The 23,992-nt window shown below is 41.7% G+C and overlaps 1 protein-coding gene across 1 annotated transcript in view; it reads right to left on the bottom strand.

Moving 5' to 3' along the window:
* The window catches only part of LOC310991581 (transmembrane protein 132C), a gene marked incomplete at both ends in the record, with an annotated part of 146,563 nt that overhangs the window by 26,524 nt on the left and 96,047 nt on the right, over positions 1 to 23,992 (bottom strand). Inside the window, one exon of the mRNA XM_083979338.1 lies at positions 13,539 to 13,725. Coding sequence (XP_083835464.1) covers positions 13,539 to 13,725 — 187 coding nt within the window. The remainder of the gene's footprint in view (positions 1 to 13,538; positions 13,726 to 23,992) is intronic.

Consider the following 23,992-nt stretch of genomic DNA (forward strand, 5'->3'; position numbering starts at 1 on the left):
GTATGCGCGCGTGTGAGGAAACTCAAATGGGAGTCGGGGTTAGTGCTGTAGACATTAAACGCCACTCACACAGTGTCCTGAGGCGATTAAGCAGACTAAAAGAGACATGTCCTTTCATCAGCTCCTCTCTCCACATTGTGCATTGCTCAACATGGCACTTCCTCCCCTCTATTCCAGTGGGCGTTTAATTGGCTAGAATCGAGAAACATGGAGGAGAGTGGGAATAAAGGCCTTGGTTGCACCATGCAGAGCGATACATCACTGCATGACAGTGCACTGAAGTGGTGGGATGATTGTGAAGCCAACACACTGCCTTTTAATGAGGGTCCTTCTCTTGCTCCCTACTCTTCTCTTCTCACTCTTGCTCCTCCAAGAACCAACCGGTTCCTCTACCATCTTCCCCTTTTTTCCTCGTTTCTCCCCAGCTGATGGGATAAAGGTGGCTGCAGTGTGTGGCACACAAAGACCCATCTCCACTCAGCAGTCACCCCTCGCTGCCTCCCCTAAAACACTTCTAACCGCTTTTCAGTAGCAGTGCCCTGTCTGAGGTGCGCGCCGGTCAGAGATCTGATCCGCTCATTACTGTTGGCCATGGCTGGGCGGGAGAAGATTAACTCGATGGCTGCTTTGATAGTGGATCTGCTCCAGAAAGTGTCAATTTAAAAGGAGAGGTAATGAGGGATCATGCTGAGGTTCACATGGACACAGTGAACTGGTGCCACTTTAATAGGTACCTCATTCAGTAATTAAGAGATATCATAGAAAGGGCACATCTTGCACTGTCAGAGTATATAATAGAAGTTAACTGCACAAAAGTGCCGATACGTGAATGAGTTGAATAGTTAGCCTGGATATAGACAAGCACAGATAGCAGTTGTGGCTGAAACTTATTAAATAGGCTGTACTAGTTTCTGAACAACACAGTCTTTGTTGTTTTTTGCATGGAGGTATTTCTTCTTTCTTTTTTTATCCATGTTTTTGAGGCATTTATGCCTTTATTTCAGAGGACAGTGAAGCCAGACAGGAAAGCAGGGAGAAACAGTGGGGGAATACGGTAAAGATGATCTCAGCGGGAGCTGAACCACTGCAGGCCATGCAAACACTGGATATGCTCTAACCACTCAACCACCGAGCACCCTGTTGGAGGAATTTCTAGTGAAGCCTTTGGCAAAACATGCACATTATTAAATGGATATGTGACCAGGTGAAGAACATAGTTTAGTTTCAAGGATAATGCTGAAGTTGCTTTTTAATTAGCTGATTGTCATCAGCTGCTTTTGTCATCATCACATTGACTGGTACATTCATCTGCTACTTGGCCACCAGCTGACTAGTTACATCCAATTATATTCTGAGCACTAAATAATATATTCCTGCTGTTTCTCTACACATACATACCCTTGCCAATGTTTTTTTGCTGCTGCAGCATCATCCAGGAAATAAGATGAGCTAAGATTTTGGTTTAAACTAACTAATTTAATTTACATGTTTATTATAATCATTGTAAAACATCTAACATTACAGTCATATATGAGATTGATATTGCTTACTCTGTGTGTCTGTATGATATATATGGTTCACAGCCAGATAAAGACTAGAAAAGACTATAGAAAGAGCTTACTAATTATACTAATCTTTAAATCTTTGTGTAATCCATACAGAAACATAGAATAGACAAAGTCCGGCTTTACAGGGGTGTTGTTTGCTTGTTGTTTGTTTCTTGGCTGAGCGAAGTGTCAGTCTCTGCTCTGCTGTTTGTTTGACAATCTCGTTGTGATGAAAAGACGCCAGCAAGTCAGCAAGATAGCCAAGAAATATCCACAAATAATCCCCTGTCAAAGCATGACTCACTACCCAGGCTACCTGTATCCTTCTGTTTCCAGGCATTGAGCTAACCATATACGTAATGGCTGAAGATTCACATTTATCATGATTTTATCCTAATTTTCAGCAACAAAACAAAGAAATGTAATTCACAGAGAATTCATTATATCGTAATCAAGTAGTAATTATGGAGTAATGTGAGGAAACTACTATGAAATGACGGTTAAGTCGGCCATTAATTAAGTAGTAATATTTACTGTTTGTAAATGAGCTATTATGTGGCCTGAATATTAGGATTAATATGTTTGTTAGGAACCGGCTGTCCTTGATTTGTTGTTAGAGGATTTATTGTGAAATAATCGTGAGGTATCAACAGAGAAAGTTTTATTAAACTACTGATATATTTCTAGGAAATGACACACGATATACTTTATAAGAAGTGTTAAGGTAATTATGTGTTAACTATGGTGACATTTGCAGTCGTCGCCCAATCTACCATTTACTTTTGGTCAACAACGGTTGCCATGGCTACCACTCATCTTGACTGCTTTTTCTTGGTAATTTCTCTACATTACTACGTAATTACTGGCTTGTTAATTGAAAGGTCACCAGATGTTGAACCATTCCTTCACAGTAATCACCCCATGGGTAGAATCTCCATCAGTGCTCAGGCTCTTTAAGGTCTCTTAAATATCAGAGCCCTTTTTCAAATAAAGCTTAATGTGCAGCCAGTTAATATTTCCTGAAGAGAAGTGCCTTTGACAAATATAAAAGAAGAAAACATCTTCTTTCTAGATGACCTGGGTTTGACTTGTGACGATCAAACTATTCTGTAAAAGCTGAAATAAGAAAGAAAATATCAAAAGACAAAACGGTTTGCACTGAATCTTACAGACAAACACTCACTGAAGTAAAAGAAAAGAAAAGTTGCATAAACTTGCAGAAAATCCCAAAGCTTAATTAGCTCTGAGGTGGAAAGATTGATATTGTATTGCTGCCCTCACAAACCTTCAAAAGAAGGGCAGTCAGTGACATAATGTATCAAGTTTCTTTTCCAATCTGAGCTACTCAGGCTCTTGCTCAGTAAAATGATTCCAGAACAGTTCATAGAGTGTATTGATGTTTAAGTCACACTGAATTGCTCTGATCTATAAATTATTAATGAGACCACATGATTTATGGGTAAACTTTGACTGCGGGGAGGTGTCACAATGACAAGCTGCTGACAGGACAAATCCCCCCCACAAATATTCACGTTATGAATCGTGCCCAGTTCCTTAATCAACCTCTTCTACAAAAGCAAAGGGTCCTTCTAAAGGTTAATATATTATCTCATCAAGTATCACTGTGTAACAAAAGGAATATAAAGCAAGACATATTCTGGCTATGAACTGCCTTTACAACATCATATGCTGCATCTTTAGGAGAATGTTTAATAGTGTCTGCGCTTATACAAAATCAAGTTTCAAAAGGAGAATTAATGTGGGCTGATGCTGGAAGAGAGGAGTCACTCTCCGGAGCCCAGTGACCATGAGTTGCTCATCCTGCAGTGAAAAAGGAGCTTGTGAATAAAACATTGGCCAGACGTGGAGGTTCTATATTTTAAGTTTATAGGATGAATCGTCTGCAAATCTCATGAATACCATACCTGTAATACATCTAGATCAATGGGTCAGGAGGGAGGAGCGAGCGTCCCTGATGAATTTCAACAACAGTCAGACTCGGCTCTTGACAAATCAAGGTCAGGCACTGGGGACACGGCCGGCTCTCTGCTCACCTGTGAGCGAGAGAGCGGCGGGAGCTCAGCGCAAGGGGAAGCTGGCAGACGCTTTGACCGATGCTACCGCTGGTAAACCGATGCCTCGCTCGTGCCCCTGCTGTTTGCCCATTGAGCTGGGGCCCGGAGGCCACGAGGCAGGGAAACAAGCCTGCCTGCACCAGTCTGCTCAATTTCAGCCTGATATCTATCACACTCAGGCAATCGATGAAGAGTTCTTCACCAACAGCCAACCATGCCTGTAGGGGGATGACCTCCTGATCTTTGTCTGATTCCTTCACCCGTCTCTAATCGAGATCCATACTGCCAGCTTAGCTTGGCTTAGCTTGGCTTAGCTGCCCTCTGGACACAGGCCTCTCACAGCAGGCACAAAGGTCAGCGGCACTGTAGAGTCCATTACCACTAAAAAATACACACATTCCTTTGAAACCTCAGTGGGCCGGGATTAAAGTCAAGAATGGATAGAACTGAGCCAGAATGTGAAGTGGGATGTTAACAATAATGGGGGGAGATGCGAGATATGGACATGTGCAGACCCTGTCATTCTGAGATTGATCTGTCAGTCCTGATCTGCCCTTCACATCATCCCTGCATTTTTTTTTTTTTTTTTTTTTTTACTTTTTTTTTTTAGCCTCACTGTACAACATTTCTCTCACCATTCCAGACAGGGTTAGGAGATGCTACGGCTGCGGCGGCGACGGGGGACGAAGGTTCACAGCATTCCATTAGTAAAACTACAATTTAAGTGGTTCCACAGGGTACAGGCTTTCTGTAGGCACAGCAAAAATAAACTTTAACACAAATGTGATGTTTCATGCATGAATCATGCAGTGCATCGTGGGTCATCTTCTGAGAATCGCAGTGGCACAGGACACAAGTCATTTGACCTCACCGCAGCGGGAGCTTTCAGAGGCGGTGTGGAAAGGTTAGCTTTCTTAACGGAGGGAGATCATTCTCCGATGTCACTGTAATGAGGAAGCTTTGCAGAAATGTGTCCTGCAGCAGGAAAATACATTCATCTATACAGTAGCTCTAATCACATACCGCAAAAACAAAGTGAGGATGTGTGAGACAGTGTTTTTAAGGGGAGACACTACAGGTGAATAGGAAATTTTAAATAACAGATATCACCATGAAACTTAGCAAGTTTATCACTTACATTAAGACAAATATTCTTTGTATTACAAGTTTTGTCAAATGTTATGTTTAAATATGTAAATGAGGCAATATCTGATGAAATATGCACAAATTTGCATACATTTCCAGAACCGAAATCCCAACAACAGATAAAGCCCCTTTCAAAATTCTTGTTTTATTTTGTTAACATATTAGAGTCTGAAGTTTTAACAGAGGGGATTTTGGATATCTCTTTTTATTACTCTGTAAATGAGAAAATACTGTCACCAGCCCCCAAAAATCAAATTTTGCCCTGTTTTTAGGAATAAAAAGTTATATAAATCAGGCTGTGAATGATATATCAACAATCCCCTCTGTAAAAACCTTCAGAATATAGACAGGAATAAAACTTGAAGGTTTGCTGAAGTGGAGATTTCAGCTCAGAGTCTGAGGAAAAACTAATTTTGAGAAAACAGCCTTTAAAGACTTGTACTGTAAAATTCCATAGATTGTTAATGTAAATTATAATTTTACGATTGGTTGGATATAGATGAGATGACAGTTTTTGTAGCCTACATCATTGTTCAGGAGAGAGAGAGCTTTACAATGATACCTGACATGACATGGGTCAGACAACAGGCACAGCACAGTATGTCACAGTAGCTGTTAACTTTTGGTAAATTTAGGAGAAATCTACTGATGAAAGAGACACAATGAAGTAAAATAACCACTTTAATGTGGATGTTCTACCATTTCTTTTGACTTTTCTGAAAGAATACATGCAAAGGAAGAAAAATACACCAAAAACTCAAAATTGATCAGTGCATGAAAAAACAGTGTTTCTTGCCTGTGTCTCACCTAGGTGACAAACCATGCCCATTCACTTTGAGCTTTTCAATTACAAAAGGATCTCCTAGCATACAATCTCCTGCCCTTAGTGACACTGGGAGAATTTGATTTGATTTGATTAAATCTCTGTGTGTCTCTTCCTTTTGAAAGGAACTCCCACTTTGCAGCAGCGCAATGAAGAGGTGCAGCAGTTCACCCACCCCACTCCTCGTACGTATGCCACTGTATACAGTCTCGTTGAAAACCCCTTTAACATCCTGTTATGATAAAGGAATTAAAGAACATTGAAAATCTTAAGCTGTATGGCGTCAAATGCTCACGATCGTGTTCTAAATGAGTCGGGCATTTATCACAATCCACCGCTCCAATTAGCATCACATGTAGTATGCCACATGTGCATACTGCGGCAGCCTCAATTACTGCTACTACTTCATCAACCAGTCTCTGTGCTGTAGTAGATGTTAATGGATTGCTCGCATGGGGTCCATCCATCAGCCCCTTATTGTAAACTGTATGACTCATACCACGTGAAGAAAAAAAGTGCTACTGTTATCCCGTTCCGCTAAAATGGCAGCAACGGAGACTCGGTGGCTGAGGTTATTAGACAGGGGAAATCAGGGGTTGTCATAAGGTGTACAATACAATACATGCTCTGATGAAAAAAAGCGTTCTTGCATGATATTTTGTGCGCATGTGATGCATTTCTGCAGGATTAGCTGGCATATAAGTGCTTATGTCTCTATGTCTAACTACATGTTTGATTAATGGTTCTCCAGATTTCACTTGCCTGGCAGAGGAGATGTGCATTGCAACAGAGGGAATGGAATCGAAAGGAGTAAAATGAAACATTCATTGGAGGATGTTGATAGATGACTTTATCATGTGAGAGCAGAAGTGGCCAGAGAAGGCCGGGGTGATGATGTATTGTTTAACGATACATTGGAGCGGTACGTGAATACAAACGGCTTCTTTCATTTCTCCTCATCTCTGTGGCCGCGCAAGCTCGTGTGAGTGAGCACAGTTTGGTGTCTGGACTGGAACAGGAAGACTGATGAGTCCAGATATGATGTATGCCCTGTCCTCCTGCTCCCTCTCCATCACCAGGAATCCACAGCATGGGTAATGATGATGAGGGCAGCCCGGACAGGAGCGTATTACTTCGCGATGGTAAAAGATAATGGACCAGCCTCCTACTGTGCAGGGGGAATCTGCACAGGAATCCAATTACTGCCTTTAAAATCTATCTCGAGATGACCCAAAAAAACACACAGCTCTTTCACACTTTAAGTGAAACAGAAGATGCCAACACGAGGAGGTGGAAAGTGACAAGGGAAGCAATTAATCTACATTGTAAATATATTAATGTATGTTTGTATGGAGCAGGCAGATGAAAACATCAGGAGAGAAAAGAGGTGGGGAAGAAAGAGAGGAGAAGATCTGAAAAAGCAGGTGAAGAGACGACAGGCTGTGGACAGGCGAGCCGTATCACAGTCGACAGCAAAACGTTCTGAGGCATTTCCTCGCTCTAAACTGACTAAAAGTTTTGAGTACTCTTTTCATTTTCTGCTTTTGAAATAATTGCTGCATTTGCAGAACTGCGGCTTCACGGTTTGAAATTGGTGACAAAGTGGTGAGCGGCGCTCTGAGCCCTCCCAATGCAGGTGGGTGTGTGACAACACACAGGAGGAGCTCTCTTCAAAGGGAGCGGGGGGAAAAAAAGGGAGAACTCATCTTTCAAAACGATGTCGCTGCTTTCCCAGAGGTGTCACCCATGGCAGAGCCCATCACTTGGCTGGGGAAATGCAATAAAAAGACCTTTTTATAATAATCAATTCCAGCAAGGGCGCAGTAATTTAGAACACGGCAGAAATGGGCCGGGAATGGGTCGGAGGAGCCATTGATGTAATAGGCCATAAATGTGATCAAATCCAAAATAAGCTTCCCATTACTAATAGTCATTAGCTTTATTACATTACAACCTTTAGAGACATGGTCAGTTATGGGTCCTCATTCAGTTTATGAGATTATTTCTGGTCAAAACACAATTACAGCAGCTTTTCCGTTATGACAAAATACAGTCCTAGACTAATTAGTGCTAATTACAGATGAAAGGACTTTCTACAGCAAAACCACAGAGCTGTTGTGTCAACAGATGCCTTCAGCATGCTCTGTGAAGTCTCCCCTCTCAACTTGATTAAAAAAGATTGGAGAATTTCCCCATGTGTTTCTCCCACCACCACACTATCTCTGAAAGCACCCTCCCTTTTTCCTCTCCAAGTCTGTTTCTCCCCTTCTCTTCTCCACACTTCTTCTTCCTTTCTTTCATCTGTAACCTTGATTTACTGTCAACGTCACTGATCACAGAAATGTTCCACTGTTGGAAATAAAAAAAAGAAAAGAAAACGAAAAACAATAATGAAAACAATGGCACCAAACAGGCTGGATGAGAAGAGGCTTTCAGTTCGTCTTCATGTGAGGATGCAGCACTGTAGCTCACTACAAAGGCAGCTATAGACAATCATATTTCTTTCAAAGCTCCATTAAGCAATATGTTTTGATATTAATGCTGTCTGTCTGTGATGTAAATACTGTTGATCCCGCTGAGGATCAACACCACAGTGTGCAGCTTTAGGCAGCTTCCAGTCCTGCTCTGCTCATTACTTTGACTCTCAGAGACCCAGATCTTTTTCTCTTAGAAGCCAGGGGTTGAAACAAGAGGCGAAAGCAGTGAATATTTGACTGTCATTCCACCAATGGTGAGACACAGGACTCTGACGTGTTGTCAGTGTTGCTCGGGCTCCACTAGATGTGTAAGTGCTGTTTAAAGCTTGCCAAAAGGGGTACATATACATTTTTACAAATCAAATGTTGAATACAGCCGAACCACTGTCTTCAAAATCACCACAGAATTTAAACATCACCTTCTTGACAGCTCTTGCCAAAGCGGTTATTTCTAGTGGGAGTGTTTCTACTGGATGTTCTTGAAGAAATTCTTGTGTTTTATTTTATTTTGTCTTTTATTACGATGATTTTCATTTTTTGCTATATGTTGACATGAAAAATGAAAAAAAAATTGTCAACAAAAAGAAATTCTTGTGTCCTTGGACAGTGTGTCGGCCAAAATCCAGATGAAATAAGCTGGAAATAGAATCTTAATAAAAACCTTATACACTCATCTGAGTCATCTTCAATTATTACTGAGCACTCAGAGAGAAAAAAAGCTTAACGAGAGGCAGCAAGCAATTTTGGGATTAATTTTCCCAGGGTTTTACTTTGCAGGCTACATACTGTACAGTCTGCCCTGTGTTATTGGTGCAGTGTGTTGGGCTGTTTTGCAGACTGAGAAGAAGACTGCAGGTACTCCTCTAAATTGGCTCTGCCCGGCACTCATGCTGTCAGTGAACCTCACTGTTTGTAAGCATGTGATTTTCATATGTTCTGTTCCTTATATTTCATGCTCCAAATCTGCTACAGCTCCATCTCTACTACTCAGCAACTTCAGTTCTGCTTTTTATTGGAATCTCCGAGTCTGTTTTCCCTTTTGGTGGAGAGAGGGTGCTGCCTGTGTGTGTGTGTGTGTGTGTGTGTGTGTGTGTGTGTGTGTGTGTGTGTGTGTGTGTGTGTGTGTGTGTGTGTGTGTGTGTGTGTGTGTGTGTGTGTGTGTGTGTGTGTGTGTGTGTGTGTGTGTGTGTGTGTGTGTGTGTGTGTTTAAGGTGGGCTGACAACACTGCTCTTACATTACCTTACTTCCTCTTTTCTATCAGCGAGGAGTGTAGCACAGGGGAGGGAGAGGAACTTATCTGTGGGCCTTTCATGCCACAGTGATCCCAAGTAATCTAATTCAGCCTTCCTCTTTCTCGCTTGTGTGCCTCTCTCATATTGGTGCATGCAGATTGCAAAAGCTTTGCGTGTGTGTGTGTGTATGTGTGCGTGTGTGAGGGAGAGGAAAGGGGACAGGCAGGGAGAAAGACAGAGTTAATGAGTTCTGAATGTGTCTGCATGTATAAGTATTTGTGTTGTGTGTTAAGTACCACAGGGTGGCCGGAGATGCAGTGCACCTCGGGAAGTTGTCAGTGCAGGAGAGGAAGCACTAAGCAAAACCAAAATAAACAAAACTGTCCAAATCAGCTTCTTTTCAATAAACATCAGACAATACAAAAAAGGAAGAGGAATAAGTATCAAAAGTAGACGCTGGTCAGGGAATCTGATCCTTTACAATACACTGGAACCGCACAAACACACACACACACACACAGGGGCGTAGCACCAAATTCTGGGCCCTGTACAATCTCAGTGGGCCCCTATCCATGCTGCACGAAGCGCAGAGTTGTTTTCGAGGTAAATTTATACAAAGCCGCCGATGCATGTTGCCTTCAGGGACAGTTTTTCATCAAGCAGTCTCTGTATTTACCTCTAAAACAACTCTGTCTGGTAACATTCTGTTATTATCTCATAGCGTGGTGAATGTGCAGGTCACAACTTGTCCACCAGAGCGTTTTGGAGTTGTTGGATTGTGTATTTGATGAGTTTGATGAGGGAAACCAAGAAATCCCATGAGCCTCCGTAGCGTAGCTCTGAGCAGCTCGCGGCTCTGCTCCACCGTTCTAGAAATAGCTTGCACCGACAATTAAAGGTAACAAACCTACTGCTATGACTACAGGGATTATGGCAATGGGCAATTTAACAGCTGCTTCCCCTAATTCTGCCTTTTTTCTTTTTCTTTTCGGTCTTCCTTTCTCTGATACCCCGGTTTATGTTTTTTTTTTGTTTTTCATGAGGACAGCTAGCCTCCAGGTCATTCAATCTGGGCTCACTGATGTTACACTTGTCGCTGGCCGCTGTCTATGGGCGGACTAAACCATTTTGCGCCTCCCCCAGAATGTCCAATATGTTGGGAGGACTGTGACACAGAGTTCATTCTCTCAGTTGATGTTATCAATATATTTGAAATAAATTATGAAACCAATTAATTGGAGGGCCCAATTCCTTCAAAATAAAAACATCAGCCAAAAAAATAATAATTTCCAGATTTTCATGGGCCCTCTCCCTACCTGGGCTCTGGGTAGTCAGGTCCCCTTTTCCCCCCACTACCATGCCCATGAATACACACACACTGTAACATCTGTTTAACAAGAAACACGATTCATCTTTATCTCCTGTGACTTCCTGCCTAAATCATCCTGTGCCTAACTGATTTAGCCACGTTTAGCAAATAATTGTAATATCAAGATGTAAGATGGATTTTTGTCAGCGTGGTTGAAAAAAAGCTGCATGATTGATAGTGAGCCATAAACTCTCCTCTTCTATGTAAAATGAGCAGAATAATCAGAGTGAAGAAGCTGACATTTTCGGAGTGACTGATTGCATGTTAGGCTTTGGAAGGGGGTGCGCTCTCTCACAGATTCCATTCTTACAAAAACAGCACTGAAATGAAATGAAATCAATTGGAAAAGTGAGAATTTCACTCAGAATGTGTTTTTCGTCATGCAGGCAAAGGGCAAATACTGTGGCTGAGGCTCCTTTATGAGTTGAGCCTTTGTGAGATAATCATGTAAATGATCTATGCAGTTTTTTTTTTGTCAGTGGAAAGTGTGGGTGCTCACTATACATTCCTGGAGCAAGGCAAGTATAGCATTGATACATCAATGACATGAAAAGGACGTGAGAGAAGGAACTCAAACAATCCTGCAGCATCAGACACGTAGCTTCAATTATCCTGAGAGTGGATCAGTGGGTGAGGATGCGCCGCACTCCTCTGAATCCAGGAACAGCCACCCACAGGCGTCTATCATCTACACAGCTACAGGCAATATTTAGAGAATAACATTGACACAACAGTCAGGTCTGTATCATGCAGATCAGAAGCACCAGAATAGAAGTGAATGCAATCTTTGTTTCAGTAATCAACGCAGATGTGACAGCACATCTTTCTCTTTAGTCAACACGATTGATGGTGCTCTTTTTTTTTTTTTTTCCTCCTTTAACGTTCTTGATCTAAATCAGACAGTGAGCCAAGCTGTAGAGATGTGTGAAAGTCTCTCCATGTGAGGTTCTATAGGGGGAGCTTTGGTAAATCTACACAACAGAGTATCTCTGCCTCGCTGAGGGAGACACACAGCTCCAGGCTTACCTTCAGGCCAGAGCCACCCTCTAGACGCCATCTGAGGCCTGCTGGGAGCTACAGATGCTCTCCTCCTGGCCTGCTCATAAACACACTCTGTGGGCACAGACCTACATTACAGCCCTGTCTCCTCTATCCAAGCAGCAGTGGTGGAAGATGTCCTCGGATGCTGCTTTGTTTGCTGTTTTTTAAGTGGCTACAACAGTGAAGTCCTGCCCCTGAAAATCATTTCAATAATTGTACTTTAAAGGTACATTGTGTAGGAATTACTGTACTCCCATCGGTGGTTGTATATCGCAAGCAACGCAATCGTATTTTTCATGCTGCATTCACGTGAAATTGGGCAGACGGCAGACGGACGACAGCCGCTGCAGGGTTAGGGGGAGGCAAAACAATACATGTGACAATATGTTGTCATGGTGATGTGGTATTGTTTACCTGACCCACGTTTTACCGGCTTTCTCTCGACTTCTGTGACTAAAATGACATCTGGTTTGTTACCGACGGCCGTCTGCCCGACTGCAGGTGAATGCAGCATCAGTGTAACGCTCCATTCCTCCTCACTGCGTTACCGCGGTGACTTTTCACAGACGCCACCTCGACCTGAGCCGACAGCTCCGGTGTCTCCGAGCACCAAGCTTACCCGCTCCATGTATATATGAATGATATGAACGGCAAATTCAGAGCTTACCGGAAAACATTCAGTTTGTTGATGGGGGGGATTACTGATTAATGAAAAACAGCTGAGTTTTGAACCAAATAATCGATTTTCGTGAATAGATAACAGGAGAAGTTACACAATGTCCCTTTAAATAAATGTACATTACCAGCAAAATGTACTTTAGTAGACCTCTCAAAGAGCAAACTACTCTCTATACAGAATGACCTCTACAGAATGTCACTATGTTTGTGTGATTGGATTATTGCTGATGTATTTGTAGTGTATGCACTATGTTGCAGTTGGTCAAGGTGGAATAGCTTTTTTTTTTTTTTTAATTTCATGAGCAGAGCATTTATAATGATAGATTTATGTGTTTTATTGTTGATGAATATTTTTATTTTAACATTTTGCTATACTTTTATATGGATATATGCACTGAGAATGAGAGGAATGTGGGACTAATGCTTTATGGTATGCACAAGTCATTGAAGTTTCCCCTTTTGTAGCATTTTCTTTGGCTGGCACCACAAAACAACTTTTTTTTTAACAAGGTTTTTATAGGTAGGCAGCTTTATAACCATCATGCTTTTAGAGTTTTGATTTTTTTTTTTTTCACCAGATACAACAAACATTCACCTCCTATTCATTTTATTGTGGACAAAGAGACACTGCAGGGAGGTTATTGTGGATTAGTGTTTTCAAATATTATTTACATGTTTTAAATGTGAAATAATGTTGTGGAATATAGCAGGTGAAGTTCTCAGGTACTCTTTGGCTTTGCAGCTGATACTCTGTCTGTGTGACATTGTTTTAGTCTATGGTCGTATTTTATTAATATGATATAATTTCAACGTCAGTGAAATTGTTTTTACACCACATGATCTAAATGCAATTATCCTGCTTGTTATTCTAATATTTATACTTCACTGAAAATCTGTACAAAATGTGTGACCGGATCATGAATACATTCATTTTCTCCTTCAGGCTGCCACCAGTCATGCTCACAAGTGCTCAGCCATTTCCAATGCAAAGTATTCTGTTCATCTGCTAAAAAAATATATATATATTTGCAAATGTTCATTCAAAGTGTACATCTAATAGAGTAGACACACTATTTCACATCCAGTGATGAGTGTGCACTGCAGCCATCTATTTAGGCGTCGCACAGAGCTGGAAGTGGCATCACTCACCATGGCCAGGGGCACGATGCCTGCCAGGTCCTCCTGGGCCAGGCGGATCTCCGTCTCAGCCTCTTGTGTGGTGGCACGACTGGCTGGGTACTCCACCTGCCAGGCCATCCAGCGGCTGCCCAGCGGCTCTGGGAAGCTTTCCATTTTCAGATCCACCTGGAGCACCCTCTGAACTCCCATCTCAGAACTGCCAGGGTGCAGAAAAAAAAAACAGTGTCAGTGAATGGTTAAGCAGATGGCTGGGCGAGAGTTTGAAAAAGAAAAAGTGCACGTGTGCATGTGTGTGTGTGTGTGTGTGTGTGTGGATAAGGGAACTGGTGCATGTTCGCGAGCTCATTCAACCCTCTGTCTGCTGTAATGACGGCGGTATAAGGGCTGATGAATGTGTCTGTGGCTGAAATCTATGACATTTTACCAACTGAGATTCTTCAAAATGTCAAGTCCCTTTGTGTTTGACTCACTGGTCAACCCTCCGCTTTATGGAATAATATCACCCTCTTCTCTTTATTCCTCTCACACTTTCCCCCAGGTGATGTGCACTGTAAATACAACCTATAATCTCGCCGAAGCTCTGCGCAGCAGTTCAAAGGAATGCTTCACCCCCGCTAAGGTGTTGATGGTGGGGTTTGTCACCGGTGCCCTTGTTTGCTGCAGCAGAGTGTAAATATACGGCATGCTCTGGCACGATCTACGGCAGGCCTGAATTAAGTCAGACAAATGGAGAGCGTTGATAATAAAATTTCCCATGGTGCCATAAGTCTCTGGTGCTCAGGGTTTAAATATAGCCTGCAGGCAGGAAAGGTCAGCTTTACACGGGAGCCGGAAGAGATGGGAAATGGCACAAGATCTGTTAGCCATGTCTTGCGTGTCAAATGGCAGGACTCGGGGCCAATAAATTTCATGCATGGTCTCTGTGGCACAGTGGCACAAAACAGCATTTTGTAATTTGAGCATGGTTGAAGAGGGGGAAGACTGAGAGCGGGAGGGATGAATAAATCCACAGTGTTTTGTTAGGAGTGGAAAATACTGTAAAGCACACAACAGAAAAAAAGGCAACTTTAAAAGCTTATTTTAGTATCAAGCAAACAAAACATTGCCATAAGGAGATATAATACTCTCGGAAAGACAGCAGAACAAATGTATAATGTCCTAAATTATGAATGGGAGACTAAAAACAGTAAAACGATAAATAATAGAAAATGTTTTATCCACTGCTCTCATCTTCACATAGGTCTGACACTATTCCCACATCATTCTCCTATTATTCAGTCTTATTCTGAGAGAATGAAAGATTTGTTGCGCAACAGAGCACAACAACCCAATTTTCACATCCAACAGAGGTGCGTATAAATAATTAAGATGACAACCAAATAACTTGTATCACATTTCATAACGCTGTACCAATCAGACTGCTGTTGAGCCATTGTAAGCGTTGTCATGGACTCCCACAATGCCGCGTGGGAGAGACAGATGCTAATCTGTGTTTGCGGACCAATGAAGCCATGAGCTTCATCAGGCAAACAAAGTTAACAGATGATGCAACGAACGTCCAGAAATAAACCTCTGAGCGCTCCGCAGTCGCCGAGCATCACACAGGGCCTGTGTCAGCCATCAGCCCAAATGGCCTAGTTTCTACTGCACAGGCACATTTTTACTGCAGAAAGGTTGCTCCAGCAAACATCACACACTTTTCACACATACACACACACACGGGCAAAAGAATAGAAGTGACAGTGCAGCAGAAAGGTTTGATTGTGCTGTACACACACTATGTGAGTACAGTACTTGACAAAGTTAAAGGGCCCCCAGAAAAGACACAGAAGTTGTCTGTTATTAGCTCTTTTTTCTCCCCCCCTTCAGAGATGTCAATTATTTCCCTGCTTGCATGATCCAGTTGGCAGAGTTTAATAGCAGCTGTGAATGCTATGAATTTTATGAGGTTTTTCTTTTTTACTTTTTATTTTTTTTCCCACAAGAAAGGTGCCAGCAAAAATATTGAGGTTATGAGCGTGTACAGTGTGGGGTATAAATAGTCCTGCTGCTTCGTTTTAGTATTCAGACATGCTAATTTTGCATTTTTGTGACAGAAATATCCAAGTTGAAAGGACGACAGCGATGTAGAAAAGTGTGTAGTGAAGGGAAGGAATCTGAATTTTAGGTGAGACTAGGTCAAGGACGAGAGTGAATGCAGAAAGAAACACACACCATCGCTTCACTTACGGGTCAACCATTAGCTTCTTTGGCAGACGACACCTTTTGCAGGGGAATGAACAGAAACTATGGCAACGCATGGAGAGTGTCCACAGGTGCGTGTTTTACCTAAAGCTTCATGATTTCCAATGCTCAAGACTATAGGATATAATAAATGTAATGTTCATAGCGGATATTGTTTTTTTATCATGTTTTTATGATGACTCTTAAAAGTGAAAGCTGCTGCTGGTTGTATATCTTGCTAGCCTGTAATTTGTATAGCAGATGGCAATAAGCAGAAACGATAAACAGAGATATTTTGGGCACCTTCCCTCACAGAGAAAAGCCTGGCAGCGCTCTGCTTTCCACTGTCCACTCTACTTGACCCCCTTTGACACACGTCATGAAATGAAATCTGACAGAAACATCGGTGTCAGGGTGGATGTGACTCAGGCGTTGAGTCAGACACATATACACCAGCATCCTGAGACGACCTCCTCTGTCTAAGTCTGCTAATCACACGGCTCACTGGGGGAAACTGTTCATTTCTCTGTCACTTCCAGCATGCGGCCTAATTCAATTAGCAACAAAGGGCCTGTGGATGTGTGCCACACAGCTGGCCTCGGCCTGATAATTATCTGTAAACTAGCTGTGGTTTCACTAAATCTGAGGCCAGACAGACGACCGGAGGGCAGCCAAAGGCAACAGAGAGGGGGCTCAGTTGATAACAGGCCCTAAAGTTGGAAGCAGCTGGCCCTCCAGCTTTGGAGACTACACCAGAGAGGAAATCAGACTTGACAAGATGCTGCCCGAGACGGCTGACAACCGACTCACTGAGAATAGCACCGGGGTGGCTGTGAGGAGGCTGTTCCGCCACAGTCAGGATGGCCATAAATCATGGCGACACCAGCAGATCTCTAGGTCATGCAGGGAATAGCTAAGCACCACAATGTATTTATTAAAAACAAGTTTTTATACATGTTTTTTTTTATAGGAGTGAATTAAACGAACGACTGAAGAAATAATTCACAGTGTGCTAATTTGTGAGCTTTCAGAAGTGCAGATAATGGGTGTTGATCACATCTGAATGCAGCTGAAGAGCTGCCGGGCTAAGATAAGCAGCTGTTGGCCATTTTAAGATATTTAACAGACAGATAGGACAGTAGTATTGATCTTCTCATCTACCTTTCAGACAACAATCAAATAGGAACACTTCCCAAAATGTTAAATTATTGGTTCAATCTAAAAAGGGCCAAAAGATGTTTATTAGTTTACTGCAACATAACACAAAATCCCACACAACTGCTGCTTAACTTTCATTTCAATTCAGCTTTGCATATATACAAAAGCTGAAACAATCAGGTGCGAGCAGATTATTTGAATAACATTCACTACACGATCCAAATGTCCTTTCAAAATGTATTATAACAAATCCAAACTTTTATTGTTCAACTTCTGTCTTCATTAATTACACAGCTGATGAAGTTCCACCTTATCATGATGGGAGCGTTCCGGAGAGTATTGAAATTTTGTACGTTAAAGAAAGTTTGATTGAAATGTCCAAATGAATAAACAGACACTGGATGAAGTTAGTGGTCTCCAGAGAACGAGTTATAATCGAAAGAGCTTCCATTGTTCCTTTATCAAACCCACTGTGTCATTGTGACACGTCTTGTTTAATCTCCCCCTGATGTCATCGGGATCCATGTGTCCACTGCCTCACCCAATGGGGTTTAGAGAATAAGCCAGGGAGATATACTGGGAGTCTTTGTGGGATAAATAAAGCGACATGTTCAAATCCATTTTCTTCATTTCTCAGCCTGTGGCTCAAGTTTTGCTCAACATCCCCTGGTGTCGTCGTGACATGACAACAGCAGAGTGATTTGGCCTCATGTCTGGTGAAACATAGGAAACACAGACCTGACTTTGTTGTCTCTGTTGAGTATAATTTATGTATAAGATACAAGAGGAAGATGGAGAGTTCATACCACAAAGGGCCATAACAAATGTCAGATCCACTGTAACAAGAGATGTTGAATGGAAATTGACAGATGAAGATGCATACCGTAATGTCGGCTGGTGGAACCAGAGGAGATGTTGTCCAAAACACTCAGAGGCGGCGGTGTTGTTGTGTGTCAGTGTGTATGTGAGGGAGCGAGCGGGGACCTCAACTCTAAACTACTCGTGGAGAGAAAAAAATAATCAAATTTGTGGCTTCAGTGGTGCTTGAAAACAGCAGCCAGAAACTCTGCTGTTCTCATGCTCCGTCACCTGGAACAGCAATAAACCAGTCAGTACAATGAAGCCAGGACACACACATTCACTCACTCATTCAACCACTCACTCACTCACTCACACACAATTATAGTCGTGCATAGTACATGCACACACACAGTACAGTACAGCAGAGCATGTACACACACAGACAAACAGCGTTGACCTGACCACTCATGCAGAATGACGTTTTCTGAATCTAATACAAACATCAATATGCAGCAAACTCTCTTGACAACAGTCACCTGCTCCCTACGATAAAATACTGACTATGACTACTACCTGTCTTCTCCACAAAACTCTCTGCTATGGACTTAATATGCACAACACAGTATGAGAATTAAATGTGTATATAAAGGTGTATGAACAAGTTATCAATAATCACAAAGCCTGTCTTAAAGGGACAACGAGGAGTTTTAGAAAGCGAAATGTCTTCACACTACATTTACCATGAGCCTCCGCGCGCACGGTGAAATTCTTGGACCGGCGCAAGACGGACGTCTTGCCAAGAATGTTTTCACTCATCAAGAATTAAAGTCAGAGGTTTGAAGACGATCAGATACCGTCGTAGTTCCGACCATAAACGGCGATTCTGCGGCGTTATTCTCATGACCTGCCGGGCAGCATCCACGAAACCGAAAGTAAGGAAACACTGGTCGGCTCGCCCAGCATTTCCACCACCACTAATAATAACAAAATAACGATAGAGACAAAACGATATATTTATCGAAAATGGGCCCATTAACAAGTGTGGGTAGCGTAGATTCATCCACATTAATATGAGACTTTTTTATTGTCGCGGAATTTTTCGTTCTGCTCCTCGTTGTCCCTATAAAGGTACATTGTGTAGGAATTCCTCCCATCTAGCGTTGCGGTTGTATATCACAAGCAACTCAATCGTATTTTTCATGCTGCATTCACCTGAAATTGGGCAGACGGCAGACGGACGACAGCCGCTGCACGTAACGGCATAAACAAGCCTCTATGTAAACAAGTGGTCCGTCAGCACGAGGCAAAACAATACACGTGACAATATGTTGTCATGGCGATGTCGTATTGTTTACCTGACCCACGTTTTACCGGCTTTCTCTCCACTTCTGTGACTAAAATGACATCTGGTTTGTTACCGACGGCCGTCTGCCCGACTGCAGGTGAATGCAGCATCAGTGTAACGCTCCATTCCTCCTCACTGCGTTACCGCGGTGACTTTTCACAGACGCCACCTCGACCTGAGCCGACAGCTCCGGTGTCTCCGCTGAGTTTCCGTGGTTTCCTACCGTCACGCTGCCACTGAACGTAAAAACATGGAGACACCACATGGCAGCCAGCACCGAGCTTACCCGCTCCATGTAGATATGAATGATATGAACGGCTAATTCAGAGCTGAAAGGAACACTTCAGTTTGTTGATGGGGGGGATTACTGATTAATGAAAAATAGACTTTTGAACAAAATAATCGATTTTCGTGACAGGAGACTTTACACAATGTCCCTTTAAAGAAGCTAAATTCTTGCCAGTGCAGTGTTTTGGCGGGTTTTACTAAAAAATGACTCCCATGATTGATTGATATTGGCTATTACCAAAATAAAGTTGCAGATTAATTTGCTAGATTGAACAACAGATTGATGTTCTGAGACAACGAGTTTGTAACTGATCTTGATAAGATTATGGGTCCTCTTGTCTGCCATTATTTTTCTGATGGTTAATAAACCTATGGCAAACACTGCACTATAACCACAGTTGAAGGGATTTGGGGAGAACAAAGCCTTTATTTCCAATATTTTTGTAAATCAATTCAATTGTTAAGCTGTATAAGCTTAATATATGATAAGATAAGCTGGGCTGTATTTTTATTACATTTCAAAGCTGTCCAACAATGCCAGGACTATAGTTGGGAACCTTAACTTGTGTTTTTGCTTTAAAACAATCACATTTCAGAATTTAAACTATAACTGTAAGACCTCCTCAGGTTCTTTAGCTGTGATCCTGACTAACCACTGGTGATTTTGGCCACATATGTGAATATATAACCAAAGGGAAGATAACTGGTGAGGACATGATGCACAATACACACTGTAAATAGCTGCTTAATGTGTCATATGATATGACAACAACAGCCCATGAATAAGAGCTGTTAAAGTTATTAGGACAGACAGAACAGTCTGGCCCATCGGAGTGAATATCTTACATTAGGGGCCCATTAGAAGTAAATTACCCCAGGGCACTTTCCAACGAGTATCCAGAGCCTCTTTTTGGGTCTGATTTCTGAGAACAGACCCCCAGAGGTCACAGCGTGGAGCGTAATCTCTCTGCTGAGGTAACCCAGACCAGAAACCACAGTCTCAAGTCACATTTTCACAGCCCTCAGCAATCAAAGCAAATCACTCGGAGCGTGAATGTACTGTAGTCATGGATACATTCAAAAGCCAATATGTCATTGCAGACAACAGAAAACTACAGAGCATCAATTTGAGAAGAAAAGGAAAGAAACACTGCCTATGGAATAGAGTCACCATGGATACATATTATTAGCCATGATGTATTAATAGGCTAATTTCACTTTTTACATGTTGAGGCTGGGAACGGTACTCCAATATCAAATGTTTAAAAGTTAGGCAGAAGAAACTTGAGCCCGAGGCAAGTATGGTAAGTCCATCTGTATTCTTATATCCCAAAGAATTTTCTCCAGTCAGACACGGTTCGTTTCTGAATATGGAGGGAAGTGGGGGTTGTTGAGTTGGAAGGGGTTGAGGAGGGCGTAGGAGGAAATGTACCCCCAGACGTCTATACCCAGCAGACCTTTTCAATTCAGGCTTGTCCAGAATAGAAAGAGAGATAGTGACAGAAGGAGAAAAAGGTGTAAACTCCCCTTGAAACACTGTCAAATAAAAGGAAGACAGGAAGGAGAATAATAGTGATAAATGTCAGCGAGGTGTCGCTGCCTCTGTGGCTTTCGAGGTTCATGATTATGCAGAGATACTGTATAGAGAACGTAGTGGCCACAAGAGACTTAGAGCCAGATACCAGGCAGAGGAATTGTACATGGGGTTCAAACAGAGACTGCTATACAGGAAATCACTTTCTCCAAAAATCAAGAATCACATTTCTTTCTAAACCAATCCCAAGGGTCTCTAGGTTATAAAGTTTACAACGTGAAATTTCTCTCAAGGATACACACAACATGAGAAAATAAAAACACCAAATTCAAAGCATCTTTTTTTCCCTTCTTCACACGAACAACAGTGTTCCTGTGCACTATAAACATCCCTCTGTACAAAGAGCCTGTCGACAGGACCACACAGCCACCAACATGTCAATATGACATTGAAAACGATGCCAATTTTACATTTGATTAAACTTTAATACCGAGCTGCCTCCGAACATATGGGTTTGTGTTTGGTGTGTGTGTTTATATGGATCAATGTGCGTGTGCAGGAATTCTCTATTTCAGACATGTCATAGTGTCTCCCTATGTGAAGGCTGCAGTGAGAGACCAGTGAGGCGAACCAGGCCATCCCTCATGTTGTGATATTTCCTCAGAGATCCTAAACCAATACCTTTGATTTACGGTCTTGTCAACTGACATTCATTTACACACCTTTAAACTGGCAGAGCAAAAATAGAGGAAATAATAAACCAAGGTGTTAAAAGAAGCTCTCTTTTAAAAGATTGTGTTGGAGATATGGGACAGATCCTGGTAGCAGTTTTTTTTTTTTTTTATTATAGCAGGACACATAAGTCCTTTGCCATACTGTATGTATTTTTTGGTACACAACTTTGTCTTCAGCACATTCCATAAAGTGATGCCAGAAGATAAATCCCTGAGTGAGTCTCACACAGTGGCTGCTGGTATTGAACAAGAATACCAAACAGACAGATACAACTAAAGAAGAAAGTGTTGTTGTTAGAAATCTTCTCCTGAGGCAGTTAAAAAAAATCAATCAATGCCACAGATCCAGAGATGGTGTCTTCTCGATTTCATGCATTTTCATCTTTGACAAACCTGGCACCTACTACGTTACCCACAATGCAACTTAACCAACAGGTTAGTCTGAAACAGATTTACTTCTGCTTCTTACTTAGTACTACAGTACTTACTTCTACTACTAAATGGAGCGTGAACACACACACACACACACACACAGATCCAGCACTTTAACAACACATAGGTTTTTCTTATCTTATTTATTCTATTTATTGTGAATGTTGCACAGAGGAACACTGATATGTTTACCTTCTTTGTCTTTGTATTTGTTGCTGTTGGGACACCGTGAATTTCCCCCTTGGGGGATCAATTAAGTTCTATTCTATTCTATTCTATTCTTCTTCATTCTGTTGTTCAAAGACACATTTTGCCAACAGTAGAAAAATAGTGAAAACTTCTCAATTTACCAGTTACAACCATAAAGTGCTGCTAAATAATTAGTATGAATTAAACACAATCAGTAAGATAATATACAATATGATAAGCCACATGAGATGTTTAATGTATAATGTATAGTGTGCTGATAATAATTTCCATTTTGTTGACTTAAATCCAAAACACACATGTTTATTATTGACAACTTTCACAAAATAATAAAGTAAGACACATGTGACAGTTTAAAAACGTGTTCAAGGGGCGATGTGAAGGCATTAAGTTACTTAAATGATAAATAATGATATAAATAATACTATAGAGCAGGCCTATACTTTCAAAATGTTATTCTGTATCAAACTCCTTTGTTCTTCTAAATGGAAAGAAATACATCTGCAAATGTAATTTCCATTGATCTTATTCTCCAGGAGCGTTTAAAATAAATAAATAACTTGAGCCGGTACATTTCAAATAACCTACAGTGACTGAATTAAAACCCACTTTTAATAAGCATCAGGTTCCCTTTAATTTAATCATTTATTCTTTACCCCTTTCTAACATGCACACAGAGAAAAAGACTGAGCACTATTAATTATACGATTATAATGAAGCATGGGCGCAAACCGAGGGCTTCTGGCTTCTGTGCATCAAACCCAATAAGGGGATCAAATTTCCGATTAGCTTAACAGTTTTCTGCAGCATTCATCAGCTAAAATATTCAACTCCCACACACACACACACACACACACACACACACACACACACACATACACATACACACGCACTGCTCTCTCTCTGTACGGTAAAAGGGGAATTCAGTCTTCCTAGCTGCCACATTTGGACAGAGAAGCATTTCTTGTCATTGCTTTGCTTTTGCTTTTATCAATCTAATCATTTACTGGCACTTCAATAAAACCGTTTAGTTGGCAGGTTGGTTGTCTGCTACACTGAGGCTAAAAGACAGTATTTTACACACACATTTTATAAGCCCTGTAATATGGTGTGGCAAGAAAGCAGAGACACTGTATCTCCAGACAGACGGGCTAGTTAAAAGTCAATTTGTCTGGGGGCAGGAAGGAGGAAGGACGATGGATGCAAAAGGTAGAGGAGTGTCAGGTGGGGGGATATTCCATTAATACATTTGTTTCTTAACTCACGGTGGATTGCCTTGAGGGAGGCCAGGCTCAAACAGTGGCATATCAATTCCCAGACAACAAAATCTCATCTAGGAGTTAATGAAATGCACCATGCCAACAATAGTCTAATCAAAACTAAATGCTTTTCTGCACTGCGTCGTCATTAGAGTCCATCAGCTGGAGTGGGCTCCACGGTGTAATCGATCCATAATGATGGTAGTTCTCATCACTAGTGACCTCGGACCTCCCGCGTCAGACATCACTTCCCAGTCAGTTGCACTCTATATCTGCCTCATTCATATCTAAATAGCAAATTGCAATATAATAAATTGCTACTTGTGCTGATGGTTACACTCAATTTTCCTCACATCACATCACTCATCTCAAGGCTGGATAACAGACATCAACCGCTGGAGACTCATCTACACACACACTAGGGGGCAGCAGACACTGAGCCCTGGGGTGGTGATGCAAACGCCTGTGCAGATAAACTGATA

Source organism: Trachurus trachurus (assembly GCF_905171665.1).
Source record: "Trachurus trachurus genome assembly, chromosome: 9".
Lineage (NCBI taxonomy): Eukaryota > Metazoa > Chordata > Actinopteri > Carangiformes > Carangidae > Trachurus > Trachurus trachurus.